This window comes from Phacochoerus africanus, chromosome 14 (genome assembly GCF_016906955.1).
Source record: "Phacochoerus africanus isolate WHEZ1 chromosome 14, ROS_Pafr_v1, whole genome shotgun sequence".
NCBI lineage: Eukaryota > Metazoa > Chordata > Mammalia > Artiodactyla > Suidae > Phacochoerus > Phacochoerus africanus.
Window position 1 is genome coordinate 24367655 of NC_062557.1, and position 21979 is coordinate 24389633.

Here is a 21979-nt window from a genome sequence, read left to right on the forward strand (position 1 = left end):
TCAAGAGCAGGGCTTTGGGAGGACAGAAGCAATGCTTATTTGTGGAGAGACAACTTCAACGACAAAGTCCTGTCAACTCTCAGTTATGTTGGTGGAGAAAAATGATGGCAACAGAAAAAATTTCAACCAGCGGAAAATCCATAGATCAACATCATTAAGTCTTAAAATGTATATTATTTCTTTGCAGCAAATTTGTCTTCCAGATTCTCTTTGGCTCAAGCTACCACACACATAATAAAGAATGACAGGTATCTTATGTAGGGCTTAATGAAACTTAGCTGTAATGCAGGCACCTGGGCAGGGTAGGAAGTTCCCCTTACCTGGCACAGTCCTGGGGTGCCTGCCTAGATGGCTCTTGCAGCTCCCCTTCCTGATGTTGGTGAAACCAGGATTACAGAGAGGCCTTGATCCAAGGCTGCCCCAGCCAGGTCAAAGCTGGAATGGACACTGACAGTTGTCCTATTTCTTAGCCCTGAGTCCACAGCCTGGAAGGGACTGCACCCCTGTGCCCTCGGCTATGGCTGGCACTGACCTGGGAACTAAACTCCCAGAAAGGGCAAAATGTGAACATGGGGAAACTTGGCAAAGATGGGGGGTGGCCCTGGAGAGGTGGGGCAGAATTTCCATCCACCAGAACACTGGCTAGTGTGAACTCTGCTGCAACCACAAAAGAGGAAACCTCGAGGAAAGGGAGCAGCATGCTCTGACCCAGGTTAAAGACGTGAGGCTGGAGAGAAGGGATTCAGAGCTGGAAGAGGAAGACAGTTCTGGTCTGGGGATGGCTTGATCCCAAATTTCCCTCTTCCCCTTTCCCATTCAGCCTTCTTGCCCATATTCTCCTCCTGACCCCACTGCACCTCCCCAGACCTCAGAATGCCTCTCCAAGCTCACACACTACACAGCACCTGTTCCCTGAGATCCACAAGTCAGTTCAACCTCCCCCACTCTCCAACCCCAATTTCTTTTCCTCATCAGATCGCCCCTTTCTGTGTTTCCCCTACACCTTGCCTCAGAGTCTGGCCCCTAATTCCATTTTCCATTTGTCCTTTCCAGGCTACCACCCTCCTCCAGGGGGTACGTCCTGCACTAAGCCTCTCTTCAGGCACCTGCTAGGGGCTGGCCGCTGAACATGACCGCTCCCTTCAAGCCCCCCAGCGGCTCATCCCCTGCCCCCCCCCCCCCCCCCCCCCCGCCTGGGCTGCTGCAGTCCCTATACCTTTAACAAACCTCCACGTGCGTGTTAACGGCGGTGACAGCATTTCCTTGTCTCCCTGCTCCCGCCCCCGGAGGCGCCTCCCATTGGCGGTCGGGTTCCTTTGTTCTCGCTCTAATTGGCTTCACTCCTGGAAAACTCTGGCCAATGGCCTCTCCGCGCCTGGCTCCCTCCACCGACCCTGGGTTCCCATTGGCTCCGAGGACTTAGGGCTAATGGCAAGTTCTTCCTTGCTGGGGTAGATTCCCGGGCTAAGAAACTGGTTCCGAATCCAAGGGAACCCAGCGCGGAGCGACGCCGGGTCACGTGGCCGGCACCCCCATGACTTGTGGACTTCGGGGCGTCATCGTGACGTTCGGTCGACCTGCCCAGTGGCCTCGCTGCGCCCGCCACCTGTGCAGTCGCGGTGCAGTCATGGACTTGGGGCCGATGCGCAAGAGTTACTGCGGGGAGCGAGAGGTGCCACCGCGGGGCAGGGCCTCGGCAGGGCCGGGAGCACAGGGAACCGGAGTCATCTCCGGAGGGGAGGGGAATGGGAGGAACCCTTCGGGGTTTCTGATCCACCCCATGGAGCTCGGAGTCGTCCCCGTGGGAGAAGGGGAGTTGAACGACAACCGGCAGGGGAGGGGTTCTGGGGAAAGGAAGATCAAGATGGACTCCAGAGGCGGCTTGTCTTAGGGGGTCAAGGCTCTCCCTCTGAGGCCCACCTGGGTGGAATCCTGCCGGTCGCCCTGGCGCACTCCTTGGGCGATTTACTCACCTTTCTGGCCTTCAGTTTCCTCACCTGGGAAGTCATAGTATCGACCTCACGGGGATGTTATGGACTTTGATATTTATAAAGTGCCTAGAGCAATGATCATCGGCTTATAAATGTTTGATAAATAAGTAACATGGAGGGAGGAGGACTAACTTAGTGGGTGGAAAGCTCCTGGCTCTTATTGCCTGTTTCCTTCCTTAGGAGAGAAACCAAGAGAACTATTTTGGAATTGGGGCCCAGAGCCCGGTTATCAGATCTGGTTGCATGTGAGCATTTCCAGAAATGCTTGTTAAAGAGGCAGCTTTTCGGAGTTCCCATCGTGGCTCAGTGGTTAACGAATCCGACTAGGAACCATGAGGTTGCGGATTCGATCCCTGGCCTTGATCTGTGGTGTAAGTCGCAGACGCGGCTCAAATCCTGCGTTGCTGTGGCTCTGGTGTAGGCCAGTGGCTGCAGCTCCGATTGGACTCCTAGCCTGGGAATCTCCATGTGCTGTGGGAGCCGCCCTGGAAAAGGCAAAAAGACAAAAACAAACAAAACAAACAAAAAAACAAACCAGGCAGCTTTTCATTAAACCTCAGATCTACTGAATGAGAATTTGCAGGGTGGAGCCCAGGAATCTGTCTTTTTCTTTTTAGCCTTCCCAGGGGTGAGTGGTTTGACACTCATAACATGAAACCCTGACTTGTCCATCACTAGCTGTGCGACCTGGCAAGTTATTCCCCTTTTTATGTCTGTTTCCTCACCTATAAGATGAGGCTAACAGAGCCTACTTCCTAGGTTCTGTTTTCTGTTATGAGATCATTCTTATGAAGACTAAATGAGTTAACATTTGATCTGTGCTGTGTATCCTGTAAGCATTATATGTAATTAAATGAAATAAAACTCTCCTTTCCCAGGCATTTGAGGAGACTCATCTGACATCCCTGGACCCTGTGAAGCAGTTTGCTGCCTGGTTTGAGGAAGCTGTTCAGTGTCCTGCCATAGGGGAAGCCAATGCCATGTGTCTGGCTACCTGTACCAGGTGGGCAGAGCTGGGGCCCTTCTGGGGGTGGGTAGATGAAGTAGGAAACATAGGAAGCTCTGTTTGATGGATGATAACTACGATTCTAGTTCTGTTATTAACATGCTGTGTGGCCTCAGGCAAGTTACTTGCCCCACTCTGGGCTTCAGTGTCCTTACCTGTAAACCAAAGATTAGACTTTACTCAATTCCATTTCAGTGATGAAATGTAGGGCCTCATCCATCTCTGCCCTTGATGCACCTCCCTCCCCATACACACACCCTTCTCTCCTCTATCTCCCCATCTCCCCAGTTCCCATATGCTCTGTAAGAGATAGATCTCCTGGAACTTTTCTTTCTTTTTTTTTTTTTTTTGCTATCTCTTTGGGCTGCTCCCACGGCATATGGAGGTTTCCAGGCTAGGGGTCTAATCGGAGCTGTAGCCACCGGCCTACACCAGAGCCACAGCAACGCGGAATCCGTGCCGCGTCTGCAACCTACACCACAGCTCACGGCAACGCCGGATCCTCAACCCACTGAGCAAGGGCAGGGACCGAACCCGCAACCCCATGGTTCCTAGTCAGATTTGCTAACCACTGCGCCACGACAGGAACTCCTCCTGGAACTTTTCCATTAAGCTCTAGGCCTCTTGAAATCTAGCACAGTGTTGCTTGTATCATTCAAATGACAATCAATCATAAACCCCTTGAGACATCTCTTTTTATTTATTTATTTATTTATTTATTTATTTATTTTTTGCTTTTTAGGACTGCACCCACAGCATATGGAGGTTCCCAGGCGAGGGGTCTATCAGAGCTACAGCTGCCTGCCTACGCCACAACCACAACGCCAGATCCGAGCCGTGTCTGTGGCCTACACCACAGCTCACAGCAACAATGGATCCTTAACCCACTGAGGCCAGGGATCCAACCTGTGTCCTCACGGATGCTAGTCAGATTCGTTAACCACTGAGCCATGATGGGAACTCTGAGACATCTCTTGTATTAGTCTCTTACTTGGCTCCTCTTGTCCCCAACTCACTACAGCATCAGGCCTTATACTTTGCCTTTGGATATCCCCCAGAGCTCTGGGCAGAGGTTCTGATATAACTGCACTTCCTGTGATCCCTGAGCATTGGCTGATTGCATTATTGTTGGTCATTGTCCTTCAAGCCTTGTTAGTTTGCTCAGGCTACCATAACGGAATACCACAGACTGGGTGGTTTAAACAACAGAAATGTATTTTCTCCTGGTTCTGGAGGTAGACCAAGACCGAGGTGCGGTCTGAGTCAGTTTCTAGTAAGGCCTTTCTTCCTGGCTTACAGATGGCCACCTATTTGCTGTGTCCTCAAAGGCCTTCCCTTTGTGTGTCTCTTCCTCTTCATATAAAGACATCAGGGAGTTCCCACTGTGGCTCATCGGGTTAAGAACCCTACCTAGTGTCCATGAGGATGCAGGTTCGATCTCTGGCCTCGCTCAGTGGGTTAGGGATCCAGCATTGCTGCAAGCTGAGGCATGGGTCATAGATGTGGCTTGGATCCAGCAATGTTGTGGCTGTGGTGTAGGCCTGCAAGTGCAGCTCCAATTCGACCCCTAGCCTGGGAATTTCCATATGCTGCAGGTGCAGCCCTGAAAAGAAAAAAAGGGGGGTGCACCAGTCCCATTGGATTCGTTTCCGCTGAGCCATGACAGGAGCTCCTCAAAATTGAATTTTAGGGGAACTCAGTTCAGTCCATAACAGGGTGCCGAGCAGTGGTGTCATACTTGCACCTCCAGGACAAATCCCCAGGGGCAAGTGGGAATGGGTAACCTGAGTGCCCAGACAGTGCAGAATAAGGGCACAGGTGTAGACAGCCTGTGGGGAGGGGCGGTAGCAAGGCCTTTGACATGGGCTCTGACCGTGGCGCTCTGCTCTTTGCCCAGAGATGGGAGGCCGTCCGCCCGCATGGTGCTGCTGAAGGGCTTCGGCAAGGATGGCTTCCGCTTCTTCACTAACTTCCAGAGTCGAAAGGGAAAAGAGCTGGTGAGGGTTCACGGTAAATCCTTCCTGGGGCTGCAGGGTCCAGCCCTGGCTTCGTTGGTTGCCTTCTCACGCCACCTCCCCCAACCCCACCCCCTAGCCGGCTGTGTTCAGGCACCGACCTGCCTGCGGGCCTCTGCACTTGCCATTGTCTCTGCCGTGGCTGGGTGCTCTCTAACCACCGCACCTCTGCCATCCAGTAACATCAGTAGCCCCTGTTCCTCCAGGTTGCAGCCCCCATTTACTGCCCCACGAAAGCCTCCGGGACTCCCAGGCCAAGTCAGCCCCTTGTGCTGTTTGCTATTATAACCTACAACTTTCCTTTCTGCTATTTTTTTAGTTTCTTTTTTTTTTGGTCTTTTTGTCTTTTTAGGGCCGAACCTGCAGCATTATGGAGGTTCCCAGGCTAGGGGTCCAATTGGAGCTGCAGCCACCGACCTACACCACAGTCACAGCAACGCAGGATCTGAGCCGCATCTGTAACCTACACCACAGCTCACAGCAACACCAGATCCTCAACCCACTGAGCAAGGCCAGTGATTGAACCCGCATCCTCATGGATGCTAGTTGGGTTCTCTAACCACTGAGCCATGATGGGAACTCCTCTTTTTAAGTTTCTAACTGTGCATGTATTTATGGGATTATGTGATTAACTTTGTGTCCTCTTTGCGTCCTTTGCTAAACAGTAAGCTCTTTGGGGCCAGAGGCTGCAACTGTGGTGTCTCACTTGGACCCCCAGCACCTCTCCTGGTGTTGAACACAGAGTAGGTGCTTTATTTTTTATTTATTTATTTTTCTTTTTAGGGCCACACCTGCGGCACATGGTAGTTTCCGGGCTAGGGGTCAAATCAGAGCCGTAGCCGTCGGCCTTGCCACAGTCATGGCAATGCTAGATCCACAGAGCAGCTTGCAACAAGCTGGAGAATGCTGGATCCTTAACCCAGTGAGGAGGCCAGGGATCGAACCCACATGCTCGTGGATACTAGTCAGGTTCTTAACAGGAACTCCCAGAGTTAGCCCTTTGTAAAAATTCAGGTTAATGAATCCAAAATGAGTCCAGTGCAGCCAGACATGCATTTCCAAGGACTTGCAAATCTGAGTAAGAGAAATGGCAAGGCTCATTTTGGAGTCCATCTGGCTTAGGTCTCCTTTTTCTTTTTTTTAAAGGCTGCATCCACAGTATATAGAGGTTCCTGGGCTAAGGCTCGAATCAGAACTGTAGCCACCAGCCTATACCCCAGCCACAGCAATGTTGGATCCAAGCTGTGTCTGCGACCTACACCACAGTTGATGGCAACACCAGATCCTTAACCCACTGAGTGAGGCCAGGGATCAAACCTGTATCCTCATGGATGCTAGTCAGATTCATTTCCGCTGAGCCAGATCGGGAGCTCCCTGGCTTAGGTTTTCGATGCAGCTTTACCCTCTGCTGTGTGAACTTGGGCATGTGGCTTAACTTCTCTGAGCCTGTCTACACACCTAGAAAGGTAGGCCTACCTTTGAGGATTTAAATGAGATGCTACAGTGACTGCATCTGCAGATGCCCTGCCTTCTCCCTGTATGCTGGAGCCATCCTCTCTCCTATCCTGATGGCTCTCTGGATTCTCTTTGATTTCCAGGACTCTAATCCCTTCGCCTCCCTTGTCTTCTACTGGGAGCCCCTCAACCGTCAGGTGAGTGAGTATTCGCAGCACAGCTGGGGGCGGGAGGGGCCTGAGTTTAGGGACAAGCTTGGTGAAGGTCCCCAGGCTGGGCAAACATCCTGCCTTTCAGCTAGCTCTCACATAGCAGGGCTTGCTAGAGTCAGGTGTAGTGGGATAGAGATATGGAGAACAGAGAGGGCCAGGGCCTGTGCTGGGGAGAGAGGGCAGGCAGCCTTGAACACGGTTGAACCAGGGCCATCCCTGAGCAGGTGCGTTTGGAGGGCCCTGTGAAGAAGCTGCCAGAGGAGGAGGCTGAGAGCTATTTCCACTCCCGCCCCAGGAGCAGCCAGATTGGGGCTGTGGTCAGTCACCAGAGTTCTGTGATCCCTGATCGGGAGGTGAGTGGGGCTCCTCCTTAGTCCTCTGGGTGGGGAAGGCCTTGGCTCAGCCCTAGAGTCTGTCCCCAAGGGGTCCAGGGCCTTATCTCCCCAGCAGAGTGAGATGAATGGTCTCCTGGGGGGACATGGATATGGGGAGAGCAGGGAACAGGCCTCCTGTGTTGTCTGACCCGAAACATCCCAGTGGCCCTGGAGGACAGAGGCCAGGCAGCTTTGCTCACCTGTGTCCCCAGCACTTAGTCCAGAGCACATGCTCAGTAAGTGGTCATTAAATGAATCATTGACTGGGTCTGGCTCTCCCTGCATTCCTTCCCCTGGGCAGTATCTGAGAAAGAAAAATGAAGAACTGGAGCAGCTCTACCAGGAGCAAGAAGTGCCGAGGCCAAAATACTGGTGAGTGATACCCAGCGGTCCTCTAGAAAGGGACACTGGGACTCTGACGCTTTACTTGAAGCACCCCCGTCTGTGACATTCCAGATCTGCTCCTCCCTGGCAACCCTGGTCAGATGCCTGCCAGCAGCTGCCTTCGAGGGGGCCCTGGGATGGTTCGGAGGGAGGTGGGGGTTGACCTGAGCACCCAGCCCTCTGCTTCTCCTTGTAGGGGTGGCTACATCCTGTACCCACAGGTGATAGAGTTCTGGCAAGGCCAGACCAACCGCCTGCACGACCGGATCGTCTTTCGACGGGGCCTACTGACAGGAGACTCCCCTTTGGGGCCCATGACCCACCAAGGGGAGGAAGACTGGCTCTATGAGAGACTTGCCCCCTGACTCCCAGGCTGCGGGCGCTGACTGGAGCTGGGGCCTGTGCTAAGAGAGGGTGCAGGATCCGGAGCCAGGCCCCTCTAAACTCAACCTCTTTCCTCTCCCACCTCTTACCTTCGGAGCTCTTCAGAATTCATCCTCCGAGTTCTCTGTAGTCAGCTGGTCTAGTGCAGTAGAACAGTGGCATAGATGATCACAAATGGAAAATAATCCCTTAATTATTTTCTTACCTTGGCTATGATTGACTAGAATAGCTCCCTCTAGGGGTAGCATGGGGTGTAATTCCCTTTTCTGATGACAGGGGGTGGGCATCCAGCAACCTTGTGATCTTGTGACTCTCATGTGATAGTCATGCTGGCCAGCGCTGATTGGCCCCAGCAGAATCACCTGAGCTGGTATAGCCAATCAGTTTTTCTTGTCTCCCATTTGAAATGTGAAATGGAGAGACCAGAGCTTGGGAGTCATTGTAGCCAAGTCAATAATGGCAGCCTGGAAGCACCTGAGGCTGCTGCCCTTACAATTCACTGAGTTGTCCCCTGGATCCCTCCTTTATGTCCGGGCTGTGCAATTCCTCTTCCTACCTCAAAACACCTATTATCTCTAAAAAAAAAAAATTTTTTTTTTTTGGCTTAATCAAGCCAGAATTGGTTTGTGTTGCTTGCAACTAACCCGTTTGGTCATAGGATATTTTTATACCACTTACCCAGCAGATACCTGCTTTCCAATATCTGAAGCACAGCTGTTTGTGGCTCAGCAGTAACAAACCTGACTCGGATCCATGAGAACACGGGATCAATCCATGGCCTTGCTCAGGATCCAGCATTGCTGTGAGCTGCAGTGTAGGTCTCGGACTCGGCTCGGACCTGGCCTTGTTGTGGCTGTGACGTAGGCCGGCAGCTGAAGCTCCAATTCGACCCCTGGTCTGGAAACTTCCATATGTCATGGGTGCAGCCCTAAAAAACTGGGGGGAGCAATGTGGAAAAGAGGCGCTTATTCTCTAGCTCCAAGGGACCCATGAGTGGAAGTTGCACAGAAGTACCTTTCATCTCAATATGGGCAGAGATTTCAAAAAATTGGGGCTGCCTAGGAGGGAGTAGCTTAGGGAGGGAGGGAGTGTTCTGTCAGGAGTTTTGTAGAAGGGACTTACACTGGTACCTGTGGGCCGGAAAGATTTTCATCAAGCTTTACTTTCTATATTTGTTAAAACTGTGTGTGTGTATGCATGCATACATATGCATTTCACTTTCCAGATATGAAGTTAAATATGCCTTTTTTTTTTTTCTTCTTAGGGCCACACCTGCAGCATATGGAGGTTCCCAGGCTAGGGGTCAAATCGGAGCTACAGCTGCCGGCCTACACCATGGCCACAGCAACACAGGATCCAAGACGTGTCTGGGACCTACGCCACAGCTCACGGCAATGCCGGGTCCTTAACTCACTGAGCAAGGCCAGGGCTCGAACCTGCGTCTTCATGGATACTAGTCAGGTGCGTTAACCACTGAGCCATGACAGGAACTCCAAGACTATGCCTTTCTGACACTCACACATCCCTTTACCCCCCCCACCCCACCCCTAGCGATGATGACTCCTCATTCGCTGGTTTTCATCCTCACTGGAATTACCTGAGAAGCTTTAAAACCTTGATGCCCAGGAGTTCCTGCTGTGGCTCTAAGTTTGTGAGCCCCCTGATAGTAGATTCTGGCTACTCGCAGGCCAGCAGCACCAGCATCACTTGGGAGCCCACCCCAGAGCCATTGAATTCTGCTCTCCTTTTAACAAGGCAACCCCCAGGAGTTCCCTGGTGGGCTCGTGGGTTAAGGACCTGGCATCACTGCTATGGCTTAGGTCTGTCTGTCCCTGGCCCAGGAACTTCCACATGCCGTGGGCAAGGCCAAAAAAAAAGAAAGACCACTCTTGCCCCCAGTGATCAGATACACGAACTTCAACCTCTAAACCAGCCACCTTCCACCCTCACGATTGGATTCTTCAGTAACCCTCAGCTGAGGCCTGTGCCCAACTGTAGTATTTGTTTTTCTTGAGCACAAGTCTGGTGACCAGGGACAGCCTGCATAAGTGGCCTATAGGCTGTGGAGAGGAGCCAGGCTGGGCCAATGTTTGCTGTGACTAATCCAGGATCAGAGAACTGGCTATTTGCACACTTTGGCATTGAACTTGCTCCTCAGCAAACTGTGTTCCATTCCACTGTATGGGTGTGTGCTTCCGCCTCTGTTACAGACCCACCTCCTCCAAGGGTGGCCTTGGGGTGTTCATCCCCCCCAACCCCTGCGGGGGGATCAGGAAGGCCCAGTGCAGGGGAGGGTGCTGGGGTGCCCTTCCCTACCTTGACTGTTTGTGTTATTGGCGGCTGTGTCTCCCCTCTGCTTTAAGCCCGATCTCAGCTGTTCTTTGCTTTCCTCTGACAGTCCCTGTGCTAAATCTATAATAAAAGCTGGTCAGCTGTGCATAATTTTAATGTTCCGTTTAGCCTGGTCTCGCCCCGCCAGCCCCCAGGAAGGAGGGGAGTTGGGAATTTAAGCAACCCCCCCCCAATCTGGCTTTTCCTCCCCAAACGTGGGGCGGGGGTGGGGTGGGGGGAGGGGGAGTTGGATGTCCAGCAGGGGGAGCCCGATGCCCAAGGTTGGCCCCTTGTGGACGGCGCAGGCCAGTTCTTGCCGCCCCCAACCCTCCCCTCCCCTCCCCGCCTTGGTTCTAGTCCCAGTGAAACTTTGCTCGATAACCTGTAGCCTCTCCCAGCTCCTGCACATATTTGCACTCTCGCTTCCTCCTCCAGCCTCATGAAAACTTGCAGCTGCCTTGGCTCTGCAGGGGCAGCTCCCTGGGCAGCCAGATCTCCCTTTGGTTTTTAGTTCCCGCCCCCATGGCCACCCATCCGTCCCCCAGCTTCGGGATATATGTGGAGTTTTCCTGGAAGAGTCGCGCGGACATCACTTTGGGGCTGTGGAGCGGGGTCGCAGGCACAGGGCAGAGGGGCCCCGCAGACTCTCTCACCTAAGAGGGGCAATAGCAGCCAAGTCTGGGCGCCGTTATGAGGTAGACACAGGAGTCAGCCCAGGCCCAGCCTCATCCCCCACCCCTTGCCTCTGGGAGCTGCAGGATGGCTGAAGGGCAGGTTCTTATAGGCTGAGATCTCAGAGGACACTCAGCCTTGAAGCTAGTCGGCTTCCCCAGACTGGTTCGAGTCTGGGCAGCCCTCTCGTTGGGCGCTCACCTCCCTGGATCCCAAGGCCCAGGCATGGCCCTCTCTTAACGCACCTCCCCTTCCGAAGAAGGTGATTTTTGCTCCTTTCTTTGTTCTAAGCCTCAGGTTCCCCTCCCTGAGCAGATAAAAATCCAGCCTGGCAGGGGTCGTGTGGTGCCGCGGTCAGCACCAGCCCCACTGTGAGCCCTAACCGAGGGCAAGTGACTTACCCTCTCTAAGCCTTGGCTAAGGCATCTGAAAAACTGGTGATGAGAGGATTAAATGAGTACTCGCCACAGGGCCTGGCCCCTTGTAAGCCCTCTGTGAGCGTCAGCTGCTAACCCTGGAAAGGGCTGCAGTCCGGGAAAGTCTGCTCCTTCGTGAGAGGCTTTATGGATTGAGTCATTGGTGGGACACTAGAAAGTTCCATGTAGTGGGGAGGGGATAGAGGAGGCTTTGGGGAAGACAGCACACCGGAGCCCGCCTTCCCTCCCTCCAGCCCCTGGTCTCTCACTCATCCTGAGTTCCCTCTGGCCTGAGCCAGGCCACCAAACAAAGGCCCCCTTGTACAGATCTGTTTGTTTTGGTAATAAATTTCCTGGGTTAAGCTCCCTGCGGTGGGTGGCTCAGGAGCCTATGAGGAGTTGAGCTGGAAGCCACAGAATCACTTTGTTTAGTTGTCACCTTGGTCTCTCTCTGTTCCCACTGTGAGCTCCAGAAAGCTGGCCAATTTTTTTTTTTTTTTTTTTCCCTCCAGTTTCCAGCTCCTGGGCTTGAGGAGGGTTTGGGCCTAACAGCATAGGGAGTAAGCTTTCTCCTGGTCCTTAAGTGCAAGCTGTGGGCTAGCTTGGGCTTCCTTTATAAAAGAAAGGGAAGGAAACCCATATTCACTGAGCACCTACAGGACTACTTATGGGTCACTTGATATTGACAACTCCCTGTGAGCCCATTTTACAGAGAGCAAACTGAGGCTCAGATGAGGTGGGGTTTTTATTGTTGTTTGTTCGTTTTTATTTTTATTTATTTATTATTATTATTAATATTCTGTTTTTTAGGGCCACACCTGCGGTAGGGGTCATGTTGGAGCTGCAGCTATGGGCTTATACCACAGCCACAGCAACACAGGATCCGAGCTGCGTCTGCGACCTACACCACAGCTCACAACAACGCCAGATCCTTAACCCACTGAGCGAGGCCAGGGATCAAACCTGAGTCCTCATGGTTACTAGGGGATTCATTTCCGCTACACCACAATGGGAACTCCTGTTTGTTTGTTTGTTTTTAACCTTTTCAAAATCACCCAGCTACTAAACAGTAGAACCAGAATTCAAATCTTGATCCCAAACCAAACCACTGAGACTTTGGGGTTAGTCACCAGAGGTCTGCTCCATTCTCTTGGAGTCCCTGACAACAGATCCAGAAAAAAACTAACCACTGAGGGGTAACTAGCTCCCTCCTTTGATCTCTCCATCCCTAGATGCTAAAGATGGCTTGGTGGTGAAGTTAGTGATCCAGGGAAGACATTTTTACACACGAGACCCTTCCTGATGCTTAAAAGGAACAGTTTGAGCACAAAATTGCATTTTACTCACATGAAAGGAGCAAAGGCATGAAAAACAGCATCTTACTAAATTCAAGACAAGAGCATAAATAGGTTCTCTGCTTTTGCAGCATTGTTTATTACAAAAAGAGAAACCTATCATTATTTTTTTAAGCAAAATTCAAGGCTCCAGGACTTATCTCTGGGGCTGATCCATTCTTAAATATTAGCAGGGAGAGGAGGACACAGAACTGGTTGCTTTTAAAGCTTCTCCACCCTCTTTCCAAGTTTGGGCCGGTGGGGGAAGTGTAGCTTCCCTTTGAAGGTGTGCAGGAACCTGTGGGGTCCCTAATCTGGCCTTTGGTAGCACCCCCTTGGAGTACCAGGGTCCCCCTCCTCCTGCGCACCTTGGGGGCAAAGTTCCAGGAAGTGTCCCACTCGCCTTAGGAGGTGAGCTCGAGTGCAGCATCTCTGGGCTCAACTCCCGGAAACCACCCACCATCACGTGACTTCTGGAAACTACACTCTCAGAACTGGTCCGAGGAACAATCACAGGTAGAGAAAGTAGAGGGAGCAGCAATTCACACTCACCCTTGACCCCATGCCTAGGAGGAGGTGAGATCGGTCCGGCTCCCTCTCTCCATTCTTTGTCATACCCACCACCCTGCCGGCACTGCCCCTGCTTCCAGGACTTTCCATCCTTGAGCTGGAGGGCCTTTGTGTGTGGCGGGGGAGGTGGGAAGGCCTGGGATCTCTCAGGCCTTCCAGAACACGGGAGCACATAAATACCAACCTAAAACCAGAACTTTCCTGCCAGCAGGCATCACCTTCCCCCACGGCTTCAGCTGTGGCCAAAGAGGCCAGCGTGGCAAGCTCCCGTCTCAGAGCCAGCTGACGGCAGCGAGCCAGGAGGTGCCTAGCATCCTCCTTGGTCCCCTTCACTGTCCTTTGCCCTCCCTGTCATCAAAGAGGCTGGGGTTCTCCGCCAGCGTGGCCCGGATTTTTTTCTTCTCTTTGAAGCGGCCCGAATTGGAGACTTTGACGTGCTTGCCCTTCGTGTTCTTGTCCACAATCTTCTCCAGGCGGGTGTTAAACTCGCTGTCTGGGCTCCCGCTGTCCGGCCTCGGGGGCTCCGCACCGCCCTCGCTCTGGGCGTAGGTGTCAGGGATCTCATACAACACCTTGGGGGTGGATTTCTTTTTCCGGAGGAAGGTCAGCTTCCACCAACCAACTTCGGTCATGGCGCTGTGGGGCTTTCTGCAGGTGCAGGAGTGCAGAGAGAAAGGGATCAGAGGAGAGAAGGGGCCTTGGAGCAGTCCTTTCTAGTCTCTGAACCGTGGGCTATTTTAACAGCCTGGGCTTGGAGTTTCCATTGTGGCCCAGCAGGTTAAGAGCCCAACTAATATCCAGGAGGATGCGGATTCAATTCCTGGCCTTGCTCGGTGGGTTAAGGATCTGGCATTGCCACAGCATAGGTTGGGGATGTGGCTTAGATCCCACGGTGCTGTGGTCATGGTGTAGGCTGGCCACTGTGGCTCCAATTCGATCCCTAGCCCGGGAACTTAAATACGCCACAGGAGTGGCTGTATAAAGAAGAAGAAAGACAAATAGCCTGGACATGAAAGAACTGAAGGGGCCAAATGAACCCAGCATTCAAGTAAGTGACGCAGTCCTTTGGGAGAATATGAGCAGAGAGAGGTCTAGGGAAGGGACTGCCAAGAAAACATCCACGGGGAAGCCATTTGGGCCAGGCAGTGGGGACAATGGGACAGCCACACCCCACTGCCACGCAGCTCTGAGACTTCAAGCTCCTTGGAGCTGCAGGACAGTGAACAGCTCACCCAGGTCACAAAGCAACCCCGCCTTTGCCACCTTCTCAAGCTCCTCCTGCTACACCTCCAGGCCCTGCTGCCAGGAGTGGGTAGATGGTTAGCTGGTGTCAGACAGACAGAAACAACCTGTGCATTTTGCTTGGAATCCATTATAAAATTAAATAGAATTTTTTTTTGTCTTTTGTCTTTTTTTTTTCTTTTTGGCTTTTTAGGACCGCACCCTCGGTATATGGAGGTTCCCAGGCTAGGGGTCTAATCAGAGCTACAGCTGCCGGCCTATACCACAGCCACAACAATGCTGGATCCAAGCCGTGTCTGCGACCTACACTATAGCTCACAGCAATGCCAGATCCTCAACCCACTGAACAAGACCAGGAACAGAAACGGAGTCCTGGAGTTCCCGTCGTGGCGAAGTGGTTAACGAATCCGACTAGGAACCATGAGGTTGCGGGTTTCGGTCCCTGCCCTTGCTCAGTGGGTTAAGGATCCGGCGTTGCCGTGAGCTGTAGTGTAGATTGCAGACGCGGCTCGGATCCCGAGTTGCTGTGGCTCTGGCGTAGGCCAGTGGCTACAGCTCCGATTCGACCCCTAGCCTGGGAACCTCCATATGCCGCGGGAGCGGCCCAAGAAATAGCAACAACAACAACAAAACAAAAAAAAACAAAAACAAAAACAAACAAAAAAAGAAACGGAGTCCTCATGGATCCTAGTCAGGTTTGTTAAACACTGAGCCACAACGGGAACTCCCTAAATAGGATTCGTGATGTTCAGAGTAATTCGGACTCCCCAGTGGTGGGTCAGCTGGGGTTTTTCTAAGCGGGAGGAACATCGGCTGGGAGCGGGAGGTTCCAGCCTGTGATCACCATACCCCACAGACCCAAGGGGCCTGGAGGCTCAAAGCTGCATGGCAGCGGGGTGTGGCTGTCCCATTGTCCCTGCTGCCTGGCTCAAATGGTTTCCTGGGGATGTGTCCTTGGCCACCCCTTCCCCAGACCCTCCTCTGCTCATGTTCCCCCAAAGGATTGCATCACCCATCCCTTCCAGCCCTAACATTTATCTCTAAGATTAATCCCTGCCCTGTAGACATGCTTTGCAAAGGAAAACTTATGCTAATGTAATCATTATTAAGAGATGGTTACCTCTCCCGATAAGCTTCCACGAGGACAGGGGTTTGAAGGGGACCCAAGCATTTGGAAGGTTTGGTGGGGCCAAGAGGTCCCTGTGGGGTATGGTTTCCACGGGCTGGACCCTCCGTAAAGACACCCTGCAAGGGTGGGGGAAGGGGGCTGAAGTCCTGGCTTCTCCACCGACACCATGATGTGTCCTGACACAGAGGTGGCCCAAGTTGCTGTCTGAGCTGGTGGAAGATCTGGCAGATGAAGCTGCCTGGACATCCCAAGAGCAAGAGAGCACAGGCTGGAGGAATTCAGATCGACAAAAGAACAGGCAGAGAGATGAGAAGTGGAGACGCCTCTGGGGCTGGAGAGATTGGTGGTCTGCTTCTCAGGACCCCATGGTGGGGGCTGTGAAAGTCATGGGGAAGAAGGTGCAATACAGCGGCGGTGACCAGAAAGCTAGACGGGGAGCAGGCCCACGCCCAGGCAAGCATATCACCTCCTTATGAAAATGATGGTCTTTTTTTCTTGGAAATACCTAATTTATTTTTTTTTCTTTTTAGGGCCGCACCCATGACATATGGAAGTTCCCAGGCGAGGGGTCAAATCAGAGCTGCAACTGCCAGCCTACACCCCAGCCACTGCAATGCCAGATCCGAGCCTTGTCTGTGACCTAAACCACAGCTCATGGCAATGCTGGATCCTTATCCCCTGAGTGGGGCCAGGGATCGAACCCACATATACTGGTCATATACTGGTGGGGTTCTTAACCTGCTGAGCCACAGTGGGAACTCCAAAACTGATGGTCTTAACTACATTCTCTAAAAATACCAGAAAGAAATATGACAAATGGAGTTCCCATCAGGGCTCAGCAGTAATGAATCCGACTAGTATCCATGAGGATGCAGGTTCGATCCCTGGCCTCACTCAGTGGGTTAAGGATTGGGGGTTGCTGTGAGTTGTGGTGTAGGTCACAGATGCAGCTCGGATCTGGCATTGCTGTGGCTCTGGCGTAGGCCAGCAGCTGCAGCTCTGATTTGACACCTGGCCTGGGAACTTCCATGTGCCGTGGGTACAGACCTAAATAGAGAGAGAGAGAGAGAGAGGGAAGGAAGGAAGGAAGGAAGGAAGGAAGGAAGGAAGGAAGGAAGGAAGGAAGGAAGGAAGGAAGGAAAGGAAGAAAGAAAGAAAGAAGGAAAGAAAGATGACAAATAATTAATATTGGCTTTATTTATGTAGACGGAATAGGGGATGTTTTCTCCTCTACTTTTCTGACTCCCAGATTTTCCATAATGAGTCTGGATTTTTTTTTTTTTTTTAAGAGGGGAGAGTATCCAAATCAGGAAAAATGAAAGCAGGGTGCTCACCTAGATGTGGAACGAGCTGTGCGCCTACATCTGTGGCTCCCTTGTGGCTGTGGTCCCCTGTCCCTCCATATCCCTGTCCCCTTGCCCAGAGCACATTCCCCGTCAATTCCTTCCCACTGCTTCGCCCAGGAAGCAGATCCCACGGTGCCAGCTCTGTCCCTCAGGCTGAGCTCAAGTAGCAAGAGAATCCCGGTGAGATCTAGTGCAGCTCCCACTTGGGGAGTGAAGGAGGGGTGTGTGGTCAGATAAATACTTTCAGGGCACCCTGGAGAGGTGAGCACACCAAGGGGACAGCCTGAGAGCTTTGCTTTGGCCGCCTGCCTCACCTGGGCTTAGCACAGCCTTGCACAGAACTTGGTGTGCCAGAATGGGTTTCTGGAAGGAGTGGTGGGGAGAGCTGGGAAGGAGGAATAGGGCTCCTGCTTGGCCTGTGGGTGCCCCAGTAACCACCTGGTCTGGGGCAAGGCCCACAGCCCCACCACTGCTCATCCAGGGCTGCCAAGGAACTTGGAGAGTGGAGGATCCAGCTCCTAAACCAGCAGTAACCACCAAACTGCCTAGTTCCATGAGAGGAAGTGGCTTCTGCTTGTGCTAGTTAAAATATACCCACTTTTATAGCTATTTGAACTTGGCATCCACAGGGCTTAACTCTCCTTGGAGTAAAAGGAGGAACAGATCACAAGGAAGTTGTCAGAAAAACCGCAGAGAGAGGTTGGAATAGCCCTAGGACCCTGCCCTGGAGCTTCCATCATGGCACCAAGGCATCGGTGCCCTTGTCTCCCAGCCTTGAACTCTGGTCTCTCCAAGATGCTGTCTGCCAGACCTTGCTATCATTTCTGTTCAGGAGGACACACCAGCACCAGTAAGCAGGTGTTTGGCCCTTTAGGCAAAACTGACCTATGGAAATCTGAATTTGCACAGCAGATAAATTATTCTTTGTTTTTTTTGTTGTTGTTGTTTTAAGGCCACACGCGTGGCATATGGAGGCTGGGGTCAAAGTGGAGCTACAGCTGCCAGCCTACACCACAGCCATAGCAACATCAGATCCGAGCCACATCTGCAACCTACACCACAGCTCACAGCAACGCCAGATCCTTAACCCACTGAGCGAGGCCAGGGATCGAACCCGCAACCTCATGGTTCCTAGACGGATTCGTTTCCGATGTGCCACAATGAGAACTTCAAATTATTCTTTGTTTTACAGAATAACCCAGTTGTAAGATTCTTTAAAAGAGTGAACTATCCCAAGAGAGTGTAAAATCTGATTTGCTTTAGGGTAAAAAAAAAAAGTGACACAATATCCCAGGTGTCCAAAGTTGCAAAGGGACAGATGCCTGCAGTCACATGGCTGTGCCTAATCACAGGAGGGTGGGGAGTGGAGGGTGGTGGGGGCGTATACCTTGGATTTTGAAGAGACTTAGCATTTGGAGACATGTCTGCTTAGTCAGGGCCCTGAGCAAGCCCCGCTGAGGGCTGGGCCCTTGCCCCAGAGCATTGTAATCCACGGGGTGATCAAAATCAGCCCTGAGGATGCCAGCGCCACCTCCACTATGTGTACAGCTTGGGAACCCACACAGGGCCTTCTGGGACAGCTTGCACCCTGGCATGTACCTGGGCACCCCAGGACAGCCCCCCACCATGCCAGCTGCGTTCTGTGAGCTGTCCTGAGGGCCTTGCCCAGACTGGGTTGGGCCCCTTCTGAGCTGGGGCAAGCTAACCATTGACTAGGGGTGGAGGTGGAAGGTTAGAAGGGGCAGCGGATGTGGAGGGAGCAAGTCGGCTTCTATTTCTAAGACAAAACCCAGAACCCCTGCCACCAACACCAGGCCATCTCTCTGCAATGCCCTTGTGGTACTTCTCCACTCTGCCTAAGACTGGGGCACCGTGGGTGGACAGAGGATCTTCCTACCGAACAGCTGAAAACACCCTCCAGGCTGGGGGGTAGGAGGTGGTAGGCTCCAGTTCAGCAAGAGTTAATAGAGAAACTGCGCTGGAGTGAAACTTTCCCAGAAGGATCTCTGCGGGAGGCCTGGACAGATGCCAAGAAGCCAGGGGGATGAGTGGCTTTCCGCCTGCCCACCTAAGGAGAGACGCCTGCTCCCCCTCCCAGCTGGGCCTGTCAGCTGTGGAGGCAGAACGGGGTGCCCTGGCAGGGGTCTGTGCCTTGGTTTCCCCACCCACCCACCCTCTGCCTGTACCTGTTATCCTGACTGCTCCGGACTGGAGGCGAGAGATGCCCTAGAGAAGGAGCAGAGTGTAGGAGCTGCCCCCAGGGAGACTGGCGGGAGGTGGGGGTGCCTCCGGGGTGCCACCCGCACACCAGGCAAGGCTCGGGCCGGGAGAGCTGGGTAGGAGCAGCTGTGCAGCAGGTGCAAGAGAAACAGGTGCAGGAGCGGGTACCTGCCCCGCTGCGGCTCCAGCAGTCAAGGTGAACCTGAAACCCAGCCCCTCCCGGCTAAGTAAACAGAAGCAGAGGCTGGCTCAGCTGATGAATATTCATCACCCCAGAAATCCAATCCCAGTGCCCCTGCACCCACCCAGAAGCCAGGGTCCTCCAGGGAACGCCTAGCCGGGAGGAGGAAATCCCGAGGGAGGTCTGGGGTGGGGGGAACACGGGAGAGAGGCTCCAGTTTCCCCACTCTCAGGTGCCTGGCTGCCACCCCCAGCCATAGCCAAGGTCACTCCTCACCCATTTCATGCCCCAAAGAGACCAGACCCCTCTCTAACACAGACTGCCACCTGGACGTGGCCCCAGGCACAATCGGGAAAGGGTTAAGGGCTGCTGCTCCGTTGGTTGGCCGGGAGGGACCGGGTGTACCCAGCTCCTTTGAACTCCGGAGTCGAAACCAGTCCCTGGTTAAACTGGTTGGCGGACCGGTTCCCAGGCTGTTCGCTCCACTCTGAAGCTTCAGGCGGGTGCTGGGTGGGGGGCTATGCTTCCCTCCTGATCTGAGGGGCCTTCTTGAAAATCTCCCTAGGAGCAGGGGGTAGGAAGCCCAGGCTCTCCAGACCCACCACAACCTCAAGCATCTTCATTTGTTCCTCCCTTGCTTAGAGGCCTTGAAATCCTACCTTCCTCATGGACTTAGAGCAAGACACTGGGTAAAGAAAAGATACACAATTCCCCCTACCCATGGCTCTCTCTCCAAGTCACATTTAAAATTCCAAGTAGGGATGGAGTTCCCGTCGTGGCGCAGTAGTTAACGACTCCGACTAGGAACCATGAGGTGGTGGGTTCGATCCCTGCCCTTGCTCAGTGGGTTAAGGATCCGGCATTGCCGTGAGCTGTGGTGTAGGTTGCAGACGCGGCTCGGATCCTGTGTTGCTGTGGCTCTGGCGTAGGCAGGTGGCTACAGCTCCGATTCAACCCCTAACCTGGGAACCTCCATATGCCACAGGAGCGGCCCAAGAAATGGCAAAAAGACAAAAAACAAAACAAATAAAATAAAAATAAAATAAATAAAATAAAATTCTAAGTAGGGAGTTCCCGTTATGGCGCAGGGAAATGAATCCAACTAGTATCCATGAGGATTCGGGTTCGATCGCTGGCCTTGCTCAATGGGTCAGGGATCCAGCATTGCCACGAGCTGTGGTGCAGGTCCCAGACACAGCTTGGATCCAGCATTGCTATGGCTGTAGCGTAGGCTGGCAGCTGTAGCTCTGAATGGACTCCTAGGCTGGGCACTTCCATGGGCTGCACTTGCGGCCCTAAAGAGAAAAATAAATAAAATAAAATTCTAACTAGGAGTTCTCTGGTGGCATAGTAAGTTAAGTGCGGCATTGTCACTGCAGCAACTTGGGTTGCTGCTGTGGCACTGGTTTGATCCCTGGCTCAAGAACTTTTCCATGATGTGGGTGCAGCCACAAAAATTAAAATTAAAAAAATTAAACTTCTAACTAACCAACTCTCAAATCTAGCCCATCATTTCCAACCTTGCTTCTACTTGGTTCAGCTTCTCATAGCCTCTTGAGTTCATGTTTAGCTCCATCCCAAAAAGCCCCCCTGCCCCTGGGCCTCAGGTAGATAGCCTTTCAAGGGCTCCCATGGCCTGTGGTGGGACCCACTTGGCCCGGCCCTCCTAGGATGGGGTCTCTACAGCCTCCTCTCCCAAAGTTCCCTGGAAGAGGATGCTGGGCCTTTTTCTGCCTACCTTCCTGGATACAGAGGCTGCCTAAGACAATGCAGTCAGGAAGAGTGTCCCCTCCCTTTGTGTAAACCAAGACAAATTTTTATTTGTCCCTCGAGGCCTGAATTAATTATTATGCCCCCTACTCCACCAGGAATTTCCTTGTTCCTACAGGGCTTGCTCACATGCTTCTATTTAATATGCTATATACCATGATTGATTATATATGCACACACACACACACACACACACACACACACGCATTTATAAAACTGCAATGACCTGGTCATGTATTTGCTTCCCTTACAGAATTTTAACTCCTCGAGCCCAGAATTATCTATCCCTGATACAGATCTGACATATAGTAGGTACTTAATGCAACCTTTAAAATACAAATGAGGAGTTCCCGTCGTGGCGCAGTGGTTAACAAATCCAACTAGGAACCATGAGGTTGCGGGTTCGATCTCTGGCCTTGCTCAGTGGGTTAAGGATCAGGCGTTGCTGTGAGCTGTGGTGTATGTCGCAGACACAGCTTGGATCCCCGCGTTGGCTATGGTGTAGGCTGGTGGCTACAGCTCTGATTGGACCCCTAGCCTGGGGACCTCCATATGCCGAGGGAGCGGCCCAAGAAATGGCAAAAAATAAATAATAAATAAATAAATAAAATACAAATGAGAGGGTGTTCCCATTACGGCTCAGCAGGTTAAGAATCCAACTGACTAGTGAGAATGCGGGTTCAATCCCTGGCCCATGGGATAAAGGATTCCAGGTTGCTGTGAGCTGTGATGTAGATCCACAGATGAAGCTCGGATGTGGCGTGGCTGTGGCTGTGGCTGTGGCAGGCAGCTGCATCTCCGATTCAAACCCTAGCCTGGGAGCTTCCATATGCTGCAAGTTCAGCCCTAAAAAAGCAAAAAAAAAAAAAATACAAATAAGAAACAGAAGTATTATCTTGATTCTAAGGAAAAAAAATTTTTTTGGCTGTACCCACACATGTGGAAGT

At 52.4% G+C, this 21979-nt stretch overlaps 2 protein-coding genes and 1 long non-coding RNA gene across 4 annotated transcripts in view; 1 reads left to right on the plus strand and 2 right to left on the minus strand.

Moving 5' to 3' along the window:
- The window catches only part of LOC125115288 (uncharacterized), a 36684-nt gene extending 35196 nt beyond the window's left edge, over positions 1-1488 (minus strand). For both annotated transcript variants that reach the window (XR_007132026.1, XR_007132027.1), the window contains exon 1: positions 1217-1488. This is a non-coding gene — a long non-coding RNA (uncharacterized LOC125115288). The remainder of the gene's footprint in view (positions 1-1216) is intronic.
- On the plus strand, positions 1404-8433 carry PNPO (pyridoxamine 5'-phosphate oxidase). Its single transcript, XM_047759336.1, has 7 exons — positions 1404-1672; positions 2870-2994; positions 4895-4994; positions 6611-6664; positions 6904-7032; positions 7355-7425; positions 7634-8433. The coding sequence occupies exons 1-7, from the start codon at positions 1535-1537 to the stop codon at positions 7800-7802; spliced, it is 786 nt and encodes a 261-aa protein (XP_047615292.1). The 5' UTR covers positions 1404-1534; the 3' UTR covers positions 7803-8433.
- Positions 8434-12646: 4213 nt separating this feature from the next.
- On the minus strand, positions 12647-19302 carry PRR15L (proline rich 15 like). Its single transcript, XM_047758176.1, has 2 exons — positions 19048-19302; positions 12647-13792 (listed from the first exon to the last, which is right to left on the minus strand). The coding sequence occupies exon 2, from the start codon at positions 13774-13776 to the stop codon at positions 13474-13476; it is 303 nt and encodes a 100-aa protein (XP_047614132.1). The 5' UTR covers positions 13777-13792; positions 19048-19302; the 3' UTR covers positions 12647-13473.
- Between the last annotated feature and the right edge of the window lie 2677 nt (positions 19303-21979).

What these genes read in the sequence shown, in the direction of transcription:
- PNPO (XM_047759336.1), top strand. Translation starts at nt 1,535, where the DNA reads ATGACTTGTGGACTTCGGGGCGTCATCGTGACGTTCGGTCGACCTGCC. An exon ending in TGTCTGGCTACCTGTACCAG is followed by an intron (nt 2,995 to 4,894) that starts GTGGGCAGAGCT and finishes CTCTTTGCCCAG; the next exon opens with AGATGGGAGGCCGTCCGCCC. An exon ending in GTGCCGAGGCCAAAATACTG is followed by an intron (nt 7,426 to 7,633) that starts GTGAGTGATACC and finishes TTCTCCTTGTAG; the next exon opens with GGGTGGCTACATCCTGTACC.
- PRR15L (XM_047758176.1), bottom strand. Translation starts at nt 13,776, where the DNA reads ATGACCGAAGTTGGTTGGTGGAAGCTGACCTTCCTCCGGAAAAAGAAA.